Raw genomic sequence first — 17514 nt, forward strand, 5'->3', positions numbered from 1 at the left:
AGGGGTGGTAGCGGTGGTAGGCAGGCAATCCGGACATGCCGCACAGCCCAGGGGAAAACCAAGTCAATGGGCTGGATTGGGCGAGCGGCTATGGGAGGCTTGTTTTTGTGTCTCTCACTTTCCCTGTGTCCCTTGCTGTGCATTGTGATCGCCTGCCTTCCACACTGCACCTCTGCCTCCGTCCGCTGTCGGTACAGCTGCACTAAGACAAGCCACCTGCGGCTGCCCACCTCGGCCCACTGACTCAGCTTTCCTGCGGCCTGCACATGTCCCAAGGTCCCAAGTGAGCATCTATCAGCTGCCATCATACGCTCCTTACACTTGAGCTTCACTACCATGTAGTGACAGTCTGTCCTGTACTCTGGGAGGGTGAGTGCTGGAGGGAAAGCTAAAGTAACCATAACGTCTCCCCAAGGGTTACCCAGCTCGGAGAAAAATGGGTTAAGGATGCAGCTTGCCCTGGACTCTGGGAGGAGTCCAGATTGTGGAGGGAAAGTGAAAGTAACCACTGTCTCTCCCTGAGATGGTGCTTCAAGGACACTCAATTGGGAGGCGAATGGGAGGAGAATAAAGCTTCGTATCAACCAATACTTGAAGTTTTTGAAAACATGTTGCTTGAACCTAATCTGTAATGGGAGCAGGGTCAGCGATGAGAGGCAGTTAAGAGAAGGAAAACTTGAACCTAGGGATTTTGGCACGTGATCCTCAGTTCCGTCTCTACATTACCGCAATACATTTCTCATCAGATAATGCCTTCCTCGACAAATAAGAGCTGAAGATCATTTCTATTTCGTGGTGTTAAGTGGTGGCAGGTCTGACAGCATCTAATGTAGTATCCTGCTTGTACCTGGGATCCAGGAATCGCCAAGCTCGCCTGCTTACGGAGCTCAGTTTATTGTGCCCAGACCTCTGGGGTTTAGTCGCTCGTCTGAGGCTGGTGGGGCTGTAGATCCACTTTGCAGTGAGGCTTTTATCCAGGGACACAAAGAGTTTGGCAAATCGGATGGTAATCCTGCCCCATTTTGCATGATCTACACACCTCTCATTTCCTGCAGGGCAGACCCCGATGCACGTGGGAAGCTTCTGGGTCTCCTCTATTGGTTTTTGCAAATCTGAGTTGCTTGGGAGTGAGCCCAGACTGGATGCCCTTGTCTATTAGTCCTTGTAGTAGCTGCTTCTTAGGCCTGTAGGGAACAAATTTCAGCTGTCTCTGCTTGATTGGCGTAGGACCCGCCCTCCAACTTCCCTGGCCCAGGATGGCAGCTGTGAAGGGGGACCTCCCAAACAAGGAGGGAAATTCCCTTTCCCAACTCAGGGGTCTCCAAAATTGCTGGCTGAGGAATTCTGGGAGGGGAAGTCCACGTCCGCAACTCTTAAAGCGGCCACATTCGGAGACCCCTGGTGGTAAAGAGAGGCCCGAGTTTTGTTTTGGTGAAATGCGACGAGGAGTTTTTTTCTGCTCCTTCGGTAAATCTAGAGGTATCATCTACGTAGAGTAAAATTTCAGGTTCAGCTCGCCCAATAATTTAGAATTTATAAATTATAACTTGAGAAGAGTTTGGGATTTTCACTTTGCAGGCAAGCGATTCTGAGTTCAGATTAGGAAGTGGAAAGATTTTCTCTCCCTCTTTAGATAAGGAATCGGTCAATGTGTCCCCTGCAACATTATCCTGGGATACAGATATTCCCATCCGTGGCCGGAAGCCCTCGAGGCACAATCATTGTTCTTTGGAGAAAAGATAGGAAGACGTAAAGTGACACCCCCGGAGGGAATATTTCAAAGTGGGGGGGGGGTGCTCACTGTCCTACTTTCCCTCCCTCCCCCACCCAAACACAGCATCATCTGCTCCCTCCTAAAACTTTGGAACGAAAAAGGAATAAGGAAAGAATATGGCAGGGTAGAATACAGAATAGAACAGAATAGAAAATAGGAGAGAACAAAATAGAATATTCTTTATTGGTCAAGTGTGATTGGACACACAAGGGATTTGTCTCCGGTGCAGAAACTCTCAGAGTACATACAAGCAATAAGTGATAAAGCACCAGAATCATACAATAAAATCATCATAAGACACAACACTCAGTGATAGTCCTAGGGTAATAAACAAGCAATCGACAGCAATGCTGGTAAGATACTAAATAAAGCAATATAAATGGTAAGATATAAGCTATAAAGTTATACTCATAAGAAGATAAGCAGACAGTTAATAGGAAATACGAGAAAGACCGACTAAGCATTTTGACACTGTTGTGGGAATCAGTTGTTCAGCAGAGTGATGGCACGGGAGTGGGTGGGTGGGAAACTCTCCCTGTATCTAGTTGTTTGGGTGTGCAATGCCTTGTAGCAGGGGTGTCAAACTCAAGGCCAGTGGGCCGGACCTGGCCTGCGGGGTGCTTAAATCTGGCCCACGGGACTGGCCTGGAAATAGCGAAGGACCAGCCCGCAGTGCCTCTGGCAGCCAACATGGAGTGCACCCGGGCCCTCGCGCACCCCATTTTGGCTGGCAGGGTATTGCAGGAAGAGTCTCTGGTCTCTCGCCCCCCCCCACAGCCCACTGAGGATAACTCCAATGCTGATCTAGACCTCGAGGAAATCCAGTTTGTCACCCCTGCCCTATAGTGTTGCCTTGAGGGGAGAAATCAAAACAGATTCTGCCCAGGATGGGAGGGGTCTGAAGATATTTTCACAGCCCTCCTTCTGACCCATGGGATATACAGGTCCTCACTAAACAGTAGAGGCTGGTTGCGATTGTTGTTTCTGCAGTCCTATGCATCGACGTCTGTATCCGTCCTATTTGGTTGCGGGCCCAAACCAGACGGTTACAGAGGTACAAAGGAGAAGTCCTCTCACAAATACTGGGCCATGAGAATAATGGCAATCACAATGGCCACGAACAAGCAACATGACACAGCCACGGTGACAATTTCGATGGAGCTCCAGGGTCTCTGGCCCGCCCTTTGTCTGTCTGTTTTGTTGCTGGGCAGGAAGGCTTTGACGTCCTCGTCCCGAACATTGGTTATTTGGTACAGCCGGTTGGTGTAGTATCTGCCCCCATTCGCTGAAACTGTTTCCTCCACCATCTTCATCAGAACTGAGACCTGCTTCTTCTGCTCGTCTCCCTCGGCCCTGTTGTTGAACCCACAGACGCGGTTCCTGCGCTGCCGAATCACTTCCCGCAGATTCCTGTTTTTGGACTCTTGGATGTACTCCTGCAGCGGGGTCCCGCCCAAATCCTCCACGCAGGTAAACAGGACGATTGTGTGCCTGGTGGACTCGGCCCCAAAGATATCCCGGACACACTTAGCGGCGGTCGCATCTTCGGTAGTGAAGCGTCCCACCTGGCTCACCAAAATCAGGGCATGGGGGCCAGGCCGGGAGAGCTCCACGCAAGCCATGATCTCCCGTCGTACATTCTCATCATAGTTTTCGGAATCAAAAATGCCCGGTGTGTCGACTACAGAGATCGGCCTACCCTGCCAATCCCCCTGCCCTTTTTGGCAATGCAGGGTGGTGGTCTTTGCTGCCACAACGGACTCAAACTCCTTCCGACCGAGAATGGTGTTGCCCGTAGCGCTTTTCCCGCCTCCGGACTTTCCGACCAGAATCAGCAGGAGTTCGGAGACTTTATCTGAGAGTTCGGAAGATGACGTTACAAAAAGGAATTGAGATATTAATTATTTGCCCAGGAAGAAACAGGGGGCTGTATTACAACATGCTGCGGCATCATTGAGATGGCTGGAAATGGTGACGATTTTGGAAAAGATTCACCACTGCCCTAGCATGGTTCAATGATGTTTTTTTGGGACTCTACCAGAATTGCTAAATTGGGCTGCTCAGCCACGCAGATTCTCACAACATGGAAAACCCGCGTTTAGCAAAACCCCACGAATTAAACCCAAAATTGCAAAACTACCCTCTGGTTTCAGAAGGCAGCCTGGGTCCCAAGGGTGAGCCCCGCCTCAGCGGCTGACCACCATATATCCGAATATGGCCACTGCATCCGGTCGTCACCAGCAACGCTGGGTCCAAGTTGAGTGACCCGAAAAAGACTCGAGACCAGTGACAAAGGGCTGCGCCAGGATCTCTGACCCACTGAGCTTGGGGTGGGAGGGCAGGTCAAAGAGACAAACTTGACCAACTAGGACCGACCCTCCCTGTCTCCCCCCAAAATTTGCACCTTGGTTTGTTTTGCACAGTGAGATCAACCCTACAGGAAGGACAATCCGTGTAGAGTAGGGGAATCGCGAAGGATCCTTTCCAGTTGATCCAGAGACTTTGCTGAAATGGGTCCATCCAAGAGCCAAACCTCCCCTCCCCATAAGTGACCCTGGGCGGCCCCTTCTTCCTGCCTGCCTGTTCCCCCCAGCCCACCAGTCAGATGGCTGCCTTCCGTGGCTGCCCTGCATTCCTCCCCACCCGGAACAGATGCCGTCCAGGGCTAGTCAAAAGGCTAGCAGATTGTGGGTGGAGCCTGGAGGGGAACTTCGGTGGGCAGAGGGACCCTCAGGGAAGGTGGGAGGGGGCAGCTCAGGAGTGGGGAAGGGGTCTCCACAGAGGGCTCAAGGCAGCCCTTCTCTGGGCCTGCCAGCAAAGGCTCCCTCTGCCCGCTACGGGGAGAGACCCACCTGGTGAGACCCACCACTGGCTCTCCAAGTGTGTTTACCCCCCTAATCCCCCCCCTCAAATTCCAGGCGTGGCCTCCTCACTTACCCAGCATGGAGTCGTCATCCATGGCTTCCTTGAAGAGCAGAAAGGAAACAGTGGTCAGACACGGCTCTGGACACCCGGGGGGGGGGCTTGGTGTGTCAGCGGCCCCCTCTCCAGAAACCACAGCCTGGTCCCCCACCCCATTCAAGGCCCCGCCCCGAAGCTGCTCTGGAGTCCCTGAAGGGAGCCAGGAAAGGAGCAGAGGAGGGGCAGGGAGGGAAGGGGGGAAGTGGGGCTGGGGGACCCCCATTCCTTGGGGGAGGGCCACTGCATAATTTGGCAGCAGAACCTCCCTTGTTGCTTAAGAAGAAGGGGGCTGGTTGAGAGCAGGATGTGGGGGGGGGGACCCTGTTGCAGAAAATGACAGGCGTTGGACTTCTCAGGATGCAGGAAAAGTTTATTTGGCAGGTTCAGAAAGCGAGCGAAATAGCTGACTTTGCAAGTCCTGAACCACCTTCACCATCGAAGCAGGCGTTCTTCTACATTCTCCAAGGCTGCGTAACACGGAAACAGCTCATTTCTTAGTGGGTCCCTTGAGGAGGAAGCCTTACTTACTTCTCCCTTTGTCGTAGGAACTGAGTAGGAGTCTCTAAGCGAACTTTAGCTGACCCCTGTGGTCTTGGGAGACTATTGAACTCTGCGGTTAGACACTCGCTTCCTGTTCTTTTGCAAGCTGCATCTCTGCCTATGTGGCTTTTTTAATATAGAAGCAAAGGGGCCCCGAGAGGCCGTCCAGCCTGACCCAGTAGGATTCACACTTAATGTCCAAATCTCACTTTACGTCCTACTTTAATCCCACACTGGGCCTGGAGGGTATTGGGGGGGGGGGAATTCTGAGCACCTCCCCCTTTCCAAAATATTCACACAGACAAAAACACACACAAACCCTTTCAGAAGCCCTTCTGAGATCCACCCCGGCTGTCTTAATAGTTGACTGGTAGGTCATCCTTGGCTGCCGATGGTTCCAGGCGGATTCCCTTGGCTTGGCTGGGAGGGGGAGAAGTAACCAGAATCAGAAGAGAGCTGGAAGGGACCTCAGAGGTCATCTATTCCAACTCCTCCCCCCTCCATCTGCGAACGGACCCAAGGGGAGTCCTCTTCTCCCCAGCATTTCGGCGCTGCTTTTGCTTCCTTCTAGCTGGAGGGGATGGGGGGTGCACTCCCTTCTTCCCTCCCTTCCTCCCCCTCCCCCCGCCTCCTCCTCCTCCTGCGCGGACTTACCTTCCAGCGGTTATTTTCAGGCGGGGGGGGGGGGCGGAAAGCACTGCAGAGAAGCTCCGCTCGACCCCTGAATAGCAGAGTCGGGAGGGACCGTAGCGGTGTTCTAGTCCAACCACTTGCTGAAGCAGGAAACCTGATCACTGGAGACAAAGCGAAACGCCCTTTTCCTGCGGGTGGGATGTGGGGGTGGGGTGGGGGTGTCGTTTCGGGCTCTTTTCTTCAATCACGTGATTTCCAAGCAGCGCCGCCGCCCGGAGACTTTCACTTTCGCTTTCCCGCCTTCCTTGACCTTTGGAAGAATGCCTGGGGGCGCGCGGGGGGGGGGGGCGCTCCCAGCCTGCCCCTGTTTGTTAATGAATCTGAGGGTGGCACCCCACTCCCTAGCGGACGACGCCCCTACTCCACCTCTCCCCTCTGGGCCTAACAAAGGGGGGATCTTCTGGGGGGACGGGGTTCCCTTCACACGCAGGGGGGATCTTCTGGGGGGGGGGCTCACTTCTTCCCAGCCCCTCCGTTTATTTTATTTTTTTTGGTGGGGTGAGCCTTTTCCTTTCAGACAGACTAACGGAGTTGGAAGGGACCCTGGAAGTCATCTAGTCCAACCCCCAAACAGGACACATGGCCGTTTCTAACAGATGGCCAGTCCAGCCCCTTCTTGAAACTTGGGAGACCCGGCCAACAATTGGCGCAAACTGGATCAAGTCAGGAAAACCACTTGGCAAAATGTAGATCGAAAAATTGAATGAAGTTTGGATTTTGATAGGTTTTTAGTCCCTGTTTTTAGCAGGACCCGAAAGGCTTCATCCACCCGGGGATAAAAGGAACCTCTCGAGGGGAACCAAACCCTGAGCGCTTGTAGATGGTCTCCTTCTTGAGCAGGGGGTTGGGACTAGAAGACCCCCAAGGACCCTGACAGCTGTCTTCTGATTGACCGATTGACGTCCCGGCCTGCCTGACTCTCCGGCGCAAATGAGGAGATGGAGGGATGAGTCTCGCCCTTCTTTCTTTCTTTCCCTTTTTTCTTCTTCTTCTTCTGTCCTTTTTCTGACCCGCCCAGGGCGAAAGCGAAAGCGCGGAGAACGAAGCTAGAAGCGCCCGTTGTTCCTTCGGGTTGCACGCTCGAACGCGGAACGCGGGAGTCAACGGAGCGCCTGGCCGGCTCCCTCCGATTCAGGTGGGTTCCCGGTGGGCTGCTCCCCCCCCCAGCTCGCCAGGGCAGGGATGCGAAGGGGGGGTTGCCCGTCCTCCCCCTCCCACCTAGGGGCACGTCGGATCGTCCTGCCCGGACTCCCGCCTTTGCTAGTCCGTTGCCAAGTGTTGGAATTTTGATCCCTTGGCTGTGGGGAATCCTGCAAAGGTTGTGGGTGCGAAAAGCTGTCCTAGCTTTGGACGGCCACTAAACGAACCGTTGCAATTGGAGGAGTACCCGGAGACACAAAATCCGAATGGTTTTTTAATTCGGAGCAAAAGAGGGCAGGGGGGGTGGAGGAATCGGTTTCTCCCTGGCCGGTTATGCCTCTCCTCTCACCCCTTGGAACCGGATGAGGTTCCCATTCCTGGTTCCTCTCTGGGCTCCCCAACCTCTGGCACCGAGCCATGGGCCCTCGGGAATTGGGCCGTGGAAGTCCTCCCCCCCTCTGGGCAGCTAGGCGGGGCCTCCACTGGGGTGTACGGGGAGGGGCGGTCTACCTTGGCAGCCCTGGGGAGGGGAGGGGGCAGAAGGAAGGTGGCCCCCAGGATGCAGGATTTTCCCTGCCGGATTCAGAAAACTCACAGACAGTTTTTGCCACTTTGGGAAATAAAGAATCAAGGGGTTCAGATTAACTTTTAAAGTAGGGGGTGACAGACTCGAGGCCCACGGGCCACATCTGGCCTGCGGGTTGCTTAAAAGTGAGCCATGGGAGGAGGGAACGTGTGGCCCCCACGGAGCCCGTTTTGGGCCTCCCCGTCCTCCAGCAGCCCTCGGCCGGCCAAAAACGGGCCATGCGGAGGCCTCGCGGGGTTTGGCAGGGCCCATTTTGTCCATCAGGGTTGCTGAAGGCCAGGAGGGCCCACAAGTGGCCATTTGAGGGCATCTACATGGTCTGTTTATGCTCGGCAGGCAGAGTGCTGCTGGAGTCCGGGGAGTCCTGTGGGAAGAAGGAAGGGGGAAGCGCATCTTTAGCCTGTGTGAAATGCCCACCCTGGCCACGCCCATCCCCACCCCCCACCCCCCGCCCTCCGAGGCCAAACATAACCCTGATGCGGATGAATGACCTGTCGGATGAATGGTTTAGCTTAAAAAAAATACATAGGATACCTTTTCCATGTTAAAAACACGTTGGAGCCGTGGAGAAACGCATCAAGTTGTGTAAACATACGCTGTTCTCATCATTATAGGCAGTCCTCGGCTTACGACTGTTTGTTTAGTGACCGATCAAAGTTACAGTGGCCCTGGTGTACGACCAGTGCAGCCTCCCTGTGATCACAGGATCAAAATTCGGAGGCTTGACGACAGGTTCATACTTACATCCGGCGGTCACGCGATCCCCTTTTGCGACCTTCGGACAAGCAAAGTCCACGGAGTGGGGGGGGGGAGCCCCAATTCCCTGAACAACTGGGAGACTAACATATCCGCTGTGGGGTTCACTTAACAGCGGTGGCCAGAAAGGTAGTAAAATTGAGTTAAAACACACTTAGCGAATGCCTCGCTTAACGGCAGAAGCGTTGAATTCAATTACGGTCGTAACGAAGTACCCGTATTTATGTTTGCAGAAAGGAAGTCGCAAGTGGAAGACTCCAGAAAACACCCCCAGCCTCCACTTTCTTTTTTCCTTCGTTTTCGCTCCTGTGACTTCCCTTCCTGCCAGAAGAGGATTAGAGAGGCTGAAGATCGGCGGAGGAGCTCCTGGGCACCAGCAACATGGGTGCAGCTGAGTCAGGTAAATCTCGGTTAGGGGAGTGTGGGAGGTGCCGTCTCCTTAAGCCTCTCTTCTTGGGTGTTGGCTATTCCCGTCCCCTGAGTGTCCTCCGCACATTCGACGAGTTCCCTTCCATTCCCTCACCTGAGTCATTTCTGAAGATAGTGGGCCAGAGTCCGGGGCCTAAGATGGAACCTGGTGGGACCCCACGGCCTACTTCCCTCTGCTGTATGTAGACGTAGTACCCATTAAGGACTACTCTTTGAGTACGGTTTGTCAGCAAGTTACAAATCCACCAGGGGGTGATACTATCTCTCCCACATTTTTTCTAGCTTACCAAGAAGCAGGTTCAGTTGCAGACCTGAGGATCGTCATGGTCGGCAAAACAGGCAACGGGAAAAGTGCCACCGGGAACACCATTTTAGGAAGGGAAGAGTTTACGTCCAAGATGGAGGCCACATCCGTCACCGCCAAATGTAAGAGTGCCACGAATGTCCTGGCGGATGGGAGGACCCTGGCTGTGATCGACACGCCGGGCTTTTTTGATACAAAATACTCACAGGCGGTGACTCTGGCGGAAATTAAGAAATGTGTCAGCTTCTGCTCCCCGGGTCCCCACGTCATTATACAGGTCATCCGTATGGGCCATTTCAGTGAGGAGGAGATGAAGGTCGCCAAGCTGATCAATGACATCTTCAGCCTGAAGGCCAAGGCCTACCTGGTCGTCTTGTTCACCCGCAAAGAAGACCTGGAGGGGCGCCCTCTTCAAGAGGTGCTGTCCGAGGGAGATGAAAGCCTGGAGCCTCTGAGGAAGCAAATCAAGAGTTGTGGGAATCGGTGCCTGGCTTTCAACAACAAGGCGGAAGGGAAGGAAGGGCAGGATCAGGTGGATGAGCTGATTCGGATGGTGGATGACCTCGCACGGAACAATTGGCCGAAGCCCTATTACACCAAAGAGATGCTGGAGGAGGACAAGAAGAAGGCGCCTGGATGGTTATGTACCCTCCTCTGATCCCGGAGTGTCTTCATCACCGACGGAGACCCCTTGGGAATACCGTTCAAACACACCTGGGTCAGCGCAGACAGCCACGGCTTTCCTTGGCTGCTTCATTCCAAGGCCGCTTTCCCCTCCCCTCAAAAGGCCACTGGACTTTGTTATTTCCCTGAAGAGGTTTTGCTCCTCATCCCAGAAGCTTCCTCAGATTCTGAAGAGGCTTTGGGGATAAGGAAAGAGACCTCTTCAAGGCAAAACCGAAGAAAGGCCCCCAGTGGCCTTCTAAAAAAGCATCTCTGGGGCAGCCATGAGCCACAGGATAGGGAATCACCCTAGACCGAATCACAATAGAGCTGGAAGGGACCGTGGAGGTCTTCTAATCCAACCCCCCCATCACTCAAGAAGTAAAGTCTATACAATCTTCTTAAAAATCTCCAGTGATGAATCCCTACAACTTCTGAAGTCAAGCAATTCCAATGGTTCATTCATTCATTCACGCAACCAAAGAATAGTGCTGGGAGGGACCTTGGAGGTCTTCTAGTCCACCCCCCACCACTCAAGTAGTAAAGTCTATACAATCTTCTTAGAAATCTCCAGTGATGAATCCCTACAACTTCTGAAGTCAAGCTATTCCAATGGTTCATTCACGCAACCAATCAATTAGAATAGTACTGGGAGGGACCTTGGAGGTCTTCTAGTCCACCCCCCCACCACTCAAGTAGTAAAGTCTATACAATCTTCTTAGAAATCTCCAGTGATGAATCCCTACAACTTCTGAAGTCAAGCTATTCCAATGGTTCATTCACGCAACCAATCAATTAGAATAGTACTGGGAGGGACCTTGGAGGTCTTCTAGTCCACCCCCCCACCACTCAAGTAGTAAAGTCTATACAATCTTCTTAGAAATCTCCAGTGATGAATCCCTACAACTTCTGAAGTCAAGCTATTCCAATGGTTCATTCACGCAACCAATCAATTAGAATAGTACTGGGAGGGACCTTGGAGGTCTTCTAGTCCACCCCCGCTGCTCAAGCAGGAGACCTTATACCATTTCCTGTCCAATCTCTTCTTTAAAGCCTCCAGTGATGGAGCACCCACAATGTCTGGTGGCAAGCAGTTCCACCGGTTAATTGTCCTCACTGTCAGGAAAGCCCTCCTTAGTTCCAGCTTGGTTTCCATCCACTGTTCCTTGCCCTGCCCTCCGGTGCTTTGGAGAATAAGCTGCTCCCCTCTTCTTTGGGGCAGCCCCTCAAGCACTGGAACGTTGCTCTCATGTCCTCCTTTTCTCTAGGCTGGCCACGCCCAAATTTTGCAACTGTTCTTCCCATGTTTTTGTTTTCAGGCCTTTGAATCACCTTAGTTGCTCTTGGCTGCATTTTCCCCAGGCATTTTGCAGCTTCCGTTCTCTTTTAGGTTTGCGAGTAAAGGAACAAAATGGTATTTCAGGCTCGCTACTCGCTGGCTGTTGAGGGGGGACAGACGGATGGACGGAGAGTTGATTGGAGATTGTGACCCAGAGAGGGGAAAGTTTCCAAGCTTTTCCTTTTTATTGGAGGTAATTCTGGATCCCGGCCAGAGTCAGAATTACACCAAGTCCTTTGCCAATTCGATATGTTTCTAATAAACAGACTTTAACAGAAAACGGGTGCCTAGGGCTTTACTTCAAGGGATGCATTTCTTGGAAGCGTGACAGAGGGGCTGCCCCAGAGAGGAAGGGGGGGGTGTGTCAAGCTGCTTTCCAAAGCCGCCGAAGGCCGGACAAGGAACAATGGATGGAAACTGAGCCAGGAGAGACTCAACGTGGAAAGGGAGGAGGAATTTTCTGACAGTGAGAACAATCCACCCATGGAACGGAGGTTGTGGGAGCTTCGTCACTGGAGGCTTTCAAGACTGCCAGCTGTCAGAAATGGTACTTAGGGTCTCCTGCTTGGGCAGGGGGTTGGACTAGATGACCTACAAGGTCCCTTCCAACTCGGTTAATCTGTTAAGCCTGGAGAAACGTTGCCTTCATATAATGCACCAGGCAATGCAACAACCCCACCTCCAGCCCACAGCCCTTCAATCTCGCTCCAGAATGGAGGCGGGAAGGGGGAACCCCGGGGCCCCCGGATCACCATGTTTTCCTCCTCCATCGAGGCGCTCAACGGTTACCAACCGGTGGCTCTGACATCCGTCGTCACGAAAACCTTTGAAGGTTTTGGCCCACCTGAGACCCTTCACACATCCGCTGCCGTTCCCCTGGCAACCGTCACAGGCCAAAAGAACCAGACACAAAGGCAGGTCCCCCCCTCCCCCAATGCCCTGGGACGTCAAACCAGCTATGATAATCATAGGGCTGCATCCCCTATTCTCATCTTTCCTATGACCCATTTCCTTGGCTTCCTACGACCACGATTTTGCTCTCGGTATCTCATGACTTATGTTGATTGCTTTTATTTAGCCTCCTCTTATGATTTTATGCAGATTGCTTATTTAGTATCCTTTGGCTATCACCGGATGTTGCATCTTATGATTTAGGAGGATTGTATTTTATGATTATAGTCATGATTAATCACTTGTTGCTTGGAGGCACCCTGAGAGCTTATGCCCCACAGACAAACTCACTGCGTGTCCAATCACACGTGGCCAATAAAGAATCTATTTTATATTGTATTCTGTGTTCTGTGTTCCGTTCCGTTCTATTCTAAATTCCGTTCTAAATTCCGTTCTAAATTCTGTTCTAAATTCTGTTCTAAATTCTATTCTAAATTCTATTTCACCCGAGGGCTGGATGGAAGGAAGGTGTCCAGCTCTGGCTGGGAAAAAGAAACCGTCAGAACTGAGGGATATTTGCAGCTTCATCCCTGCCGTTTCTGAGCCCCCCCTCCTCACTCCACCCTCCCACAATGCACTTGTGACTTTTGCAAAGTTTGTGGTAGTTGGCACAGGCGAACCTGCAAAAGGAAGCAATGGGGGGGGGGACCCTACAGGAAACAAGTTGTTTGCAACACTGTGAAGCCAGGCAAGGGGTAATTTGGGCAACAAATATTAGGTTTTCCCCAAAATAAGACCTACCCCCAAAATAAGCCTTAGTGAGGAGGGGAACAGGCACAACCAGGACAGGAGGCAGTGAGCGCTTGTGAGTCGACGGTGTCGGCACAATCCATGCAGCGGAATGTGAGTTGATTCCCTCTCACACAAACCCAGCCACTCATCCATGCATTCCCCACATAGGTCAATTGAAACACAAAAAATACAACAGTGATGAAGTTAAAAAGTGGGTACAGTCATCAATCAGACATACCATTCACACCGCATTCCTAAAAAATTCCTAAAGTAACCACCATGTCTCCCCGAGAGGCTGCTTCAAGGGGAAAAAATGGGTGAAGAATGCAGTTTGCCCTGGGCTCTGGGTCCAACCCAATGTGAGCCCAGGCTGGATGCCCTTGTGGGTTAGTTCTTGTAGTAGCCGCTTCTTAGGCCTGTAGGAAAGGAATTTCAGCTGTCTCTCCTTGGTTGGCGTAGGACGCACCCTCCAACTTCCGCGGCCCAGGATGGCAGCTTTGAAGGCGGACCTCCCAAACAAGGGGGAAAATACCCTTTCCCATCTCAGGGGTCTCAAAACCTGCTGCCTGAGGAATTCTGGGAATGGAAGTCCACCTCCGCAACTCTTTTTTTTTTAATAGAATTTTTTTTTATTTTTGTTACATAGACAACATAATCACATAACAATAGAAAAAGAAAGGGAGAGAGAAAAAAAAGAGAACCCCCCCCCCCCACACAAAAAGAAAACAAAACCCATCATCCCATACAGTATGTCATTTCATTACAGGTGTTTTAACCTTTATCATTCTTATACATTCATTGTTTCATTTAATAGATTATAATTTCGTATCCTTTCTTGTTCCCCTGCCTGTAGCAATCCATCCCTACTACGTTTCCCCCCATACACACACCCCATATCTCTCTGTTATATATTTAATAGACACCACAATAACCTAGGATTAGAAAAAAAAAAAAAGAAAGAAAAAAGCACAAAAAGATTTAAAAAAAACCCCACCACCACATGCAGCATGTCGTTTGGTTACAAGCATTTGCGCATCCATATTTTCAATTACGTGTAAAATCACAGGTTTTCCGTCTAATATAACTAGGTGCCTCACTTTCATTGTACATCATATATTCAATTACGGTTAATATTTCTTTCTTTTCAGCGAACCTAATTCTCTTGCATTCTTGATTGTCTATTTAATAACAATACACCTTTATGTAATCACTTATCTCATTCTGATTATTTTTACAGTGTAAAAGAATTTGCCAACTGTTTATGTTTATACATCGCTACTTTCAATTATGCATAATCCCACCAATCATCCATCGAGTATGCTTATGTTCATTGTTGTCCTTGTACATCATGCATTCAAGCAAAAATGTTATTCCTTCGTTTTTAAACAAAGTATTCTAAATACTCACTTCATACATATACCAATCTTTCATTACTTCCTTGTAACGTACCCGTGGTTTGTCCATGAGGCCAATGTTGGGAAAAGACAGGAGACAACCTTTCTCAGAATGGAGCAACCCAGATTGGGGGTCTCAGAGCCCCTTTTATTGAGATAGGACAAAGGCAGGAGGAGCAATAGCATGTGGTTAAAAACAGCCTGTAAAAGTACAATTTCTAATCTACTGCTCAGTCTATATATGGTCAAATCCTGGGCGTCATTGGTAGGGCACATCTCAGGATGTTATGTTATGAACTATCAGGATGTTATGGGGTTTTAGGAGTTTGTTTTCTCCTGTGTGGTTCAGCGTGGCTCCGCATGCCCTGGTATGAACTGGGCCATGGGTGACCCACACCTACACAAGGAACTATATTACAACATCTCCTACTTTTTTATTTTCTTTTTGTCAAAAAGACTTTCCCTCTTCATCTGACAGGGCTAATCACAGCATTCTACACATAAACCAATAGAAAATCACATCATGGCCAAGGTGGCACAGTGGTTAAATGCAGCACTGCAGGCTACTGCTAGATCAGCAGGTCAGCGGTTCAAATCTCACCGGCTCAGGGTTGACTCAGCCTTCCATCCTTCCGAGGTGGGTAAAATGAGGACCCAGATTGTTGGGGGCAATATGCTGACTCTCTGTAAACCGCTTAGAGAGGCCTGAAAGGCCTATGAAGCGGTATATAAGTCTACTGCTATTGCTATATATTGCTATGGCAAAGGGTGGGCAAAGGGGGAATAGAAAGTTACAGCACAGCATAGGGGGGAGAAAGGGCATGTGTGGGAGAAGCTGGCTCACATAGTTCATGTTACATGAGGCTGCATAGTGAGTCCTGGCCGTTTAGGCCGGAAAGATGTTTCTGGTGCGATGTTTTTGCATCCCTGTGTATGTGTGCTTCAGACAGCAGAAACTGCCCTGCACACACACACACACACAGAATGGATTCCAACATCTCCACTGTTTTTGTGTTTTTAAAAGGCAGCGTCTCCTTCTTCATCGCTGGGCATGCGGAAGGGAGCTTTCCCCTTGAAGGGGTTGACTGTTCATGTAACTCCATGTGGTTGACAATGTGAATATTCTTCTGTGGAGCCAAGCTAGAGAGTATATTCTTACATAGTTAATAAAGAGGGTACACATTGAATACAGCAGCACAACAGTATCACCAAAGCAACAAGGGTTATAACGGTCTTGGAAACATTTCCCAACCAGATAAAATTAGGTAACCAAGAGGTGATCCAATCCCACCAGGAGTCCGAGGCCTTATATGTTTGTCTAACCGCTTGAACGGTATCATGTAATTTTTCCACACTGGTTTCAATTTCTCCGGACTGGTTCAATTAACGACAACAGGTAGCATTCAACCAAACACATAATAGGGGGACCTGCGGCGAAAGACGGGGCAGCCGGTCGAGGGAGGGTAGGGTAGAGGGTGCTCTGCTCTGTTTTCCAGGTCAGAGACAGAGACAGCCTCAAGCTGTGGTTCCTGTTGGTTGGTCATGGTCAGGCTGCTTCTGTGTTTGTGTAGGTGGTTGTGTAGGTGGTTTTGGCAAATATGGTCTTACGTGCCGTCCTGGAATCCAAAGAACTTTGTCTTTCAGTTGGATTGCAGCGTAGCCCCTTCCCAGGCAAGCAGCAATAGTAGACAGGTGGACGGGAGGTGTCTGCAGTAGCTGGAGCTACAAAATGATGAGTCGCTGCTGAGGATGGTGGGCCGCCGGTAAGGTTTTAAAAATCCAGGGCATAAAGGCAAGAGTTAAGCGTGTCTTGCACTGCTGGGAGGCCAGGGGGCATTTTTCCCCTATTACCAATATATCTGTCCAGGGCATGTTTTAATGTCTGGTTGGCGCGCTCAGCCAACGCCTGACCCTGGCTGTTATAAGGAATGCCGAATTTATGCACAATGCCCCATTGGTTACAAAAGGCAGCAAAGGCTGCACCTGTGTAAGCGGGGCCATTGTCTGTTTTTATCTCTTTTGGGCGTCCCAGCGATGCAAAGGTTTGAATGCAATGGTCGATAACATGTTTTGTGGCTTCCCCCTTTGGGGGGATGCCATAATGTAGCCTGAATGGAAACATGTAAATATTTCCAAGGGGCAAATGGAGGATATTGGGTAACATCCATTTGCCAAATTTGGCAACACTCTGTCCCCCTGGGGTTAACTCCCATAGGGAGAGAGTTTGCCTGCTGGCTACAGGTAGGGCACTGCTGAACAATAGCAATAGCAATAGCAATAGCAATAGCAGTAGACTTATATACCGCTTCATAGGCCTTCCAGGCCTCTCTAAGCAGTTTACAGAGTCAGCATATTGCCCCCAGCAACAATCTGGGTCCTCATTTTACCCACCTCGGAAGGATGAGTCAACCCTGAGCCGGTGAGATTTGAACCGCTGACCTGCTGATCTAGCAGTAGCCTGCAGTGCTGCATTTAACCACTGCGCCACCTTGGCTCTTGAACAATGGCAGAGGCCTCATTTGCAGTAATGCCAAATTGTTTTATGAGCGCTTTTTTATTCTGGTGAAAGTAAGAGTGGCTATCCCAAGGTGTGATAGCAGAACAAACATTGACATGGGGTGGGGGGGGGGGGCTGATGCCGCAGCGTCAGCAACATCATTGCCCTCCTGGAGAGGCCCAGGGAAAGGCTGATGACTTCAGATATGGGAGACATGGAAAAAATAACAGCGAGAGGAGACAAGACCTTGTAAAGTGAGAAACAGAGACAAAGGTTGTGAATCAATAGAAGGAGAGAGATGAGACTCATACAAACAGGTTATAATCTGAGTCACATAAAGATTAAACGGTTGTTTGTATCAAATAACTGAAAGGCCAAGATGAAAGCAGCCAATTCATCTCTTTGAGCAGATTTTTGTGGCTCTGTGAGCTGGGTGTGCCATGTACCATCCTCCTGCCAGGCACATGCTCCCATCGGCAAAGACAGTTATAGCGTCTTTGATAGGAAAAAGCTGTTGAAGGAGGCTTCCACTGGAGGGGAAGGGCTTTTGTAATTAGGGCTGCAAAAAGGGTGGGTGTCTGAGAAATAGTGGACAAGTGTCATGAGATCACATTCTTGGGGAATCAAATTTGGATTGGGGAGGCCGCACTGGGGAGGCAGCGCTCCCACGGGTTGGAGAATTTTATTAACAGCCCGCAAATCATGCAAAAAACGCCATTTACCAGATTTCCTTTTTTATAAAAAACACAGGGGTG

At 50.5% G+C, this 17514-nt stretch overlaps 2 protein-coding genes across 2 annotated transcripts; one reads left to right on the forward strand and one right to left on the reverse strand.

The window, feature by feature from the left end:
- Positions 1 to 1947: 1947 nt before the first annotated feature.
- LOC116522326 (GTPase IMAP family member 2-like) lies at positions 1948 to 6381 on the reverse strand. Its single transcript, XM_032237193.1, has 4 exons — positions 5930 to 6381; positions 5595 to 5695; positions 4712 to 4739; positions 1948 to 3629 (listed from the first exon to the last, which is right to left on the reverse strand). Exons 2-4 carry the CDS (start codon positions 5652 to 5654, stop codon positions 2848 to 2850), a joined length of 870 nt encoding a protein of 289 aa, XP_032093084.1. The 5' UTR covers positions 5655 to 5695; positions 5930 to 6381; the 3' UTR covers positions 1948 to 2847.
- Positions 6382 to 6430: 49 nt separating this feature from the next.
- On the forward strand, positions 6431 to 10304 carry GIMAP7 (GTPase, IMAP family member 7). The gene is made up of 3 exons (XM_032234766.1): positions 6431 to 7103; positions 8684 to 8850; positions 9162 to 10304. The coding sequence occupies exons 2-3, from the start codon at positions 8832 to 8834 to the stop codon at positions 9839 to 9841; spliced, it is 699 nt and encodes a 232-aa protein (XP_032090657.1). The 5' UTR covers positions 6431 to 7103; positions 8684 to 8831; the 3' UTR covers positions 9842 to 10304.
- Positions 10305 to 17514: the final 7210 nt, after the last annotated feature.

Source organism: Thamnophis elegans, chromosome Z (genome assembly GCF_009769535.1).
Source record: "Thamnophis elegans isolate rThaEle1 chromosome Z, rThaEle1.pri, whole genome shotgun sequence".
In the NCBI taxonomy this organism is placed as follows: domain Eukaryota; kingdom Metazoa; phylum Chordata; class Lepidosauria; order Squamata; family Colubridae; genus Thamnophis; species Thamnophis elegans.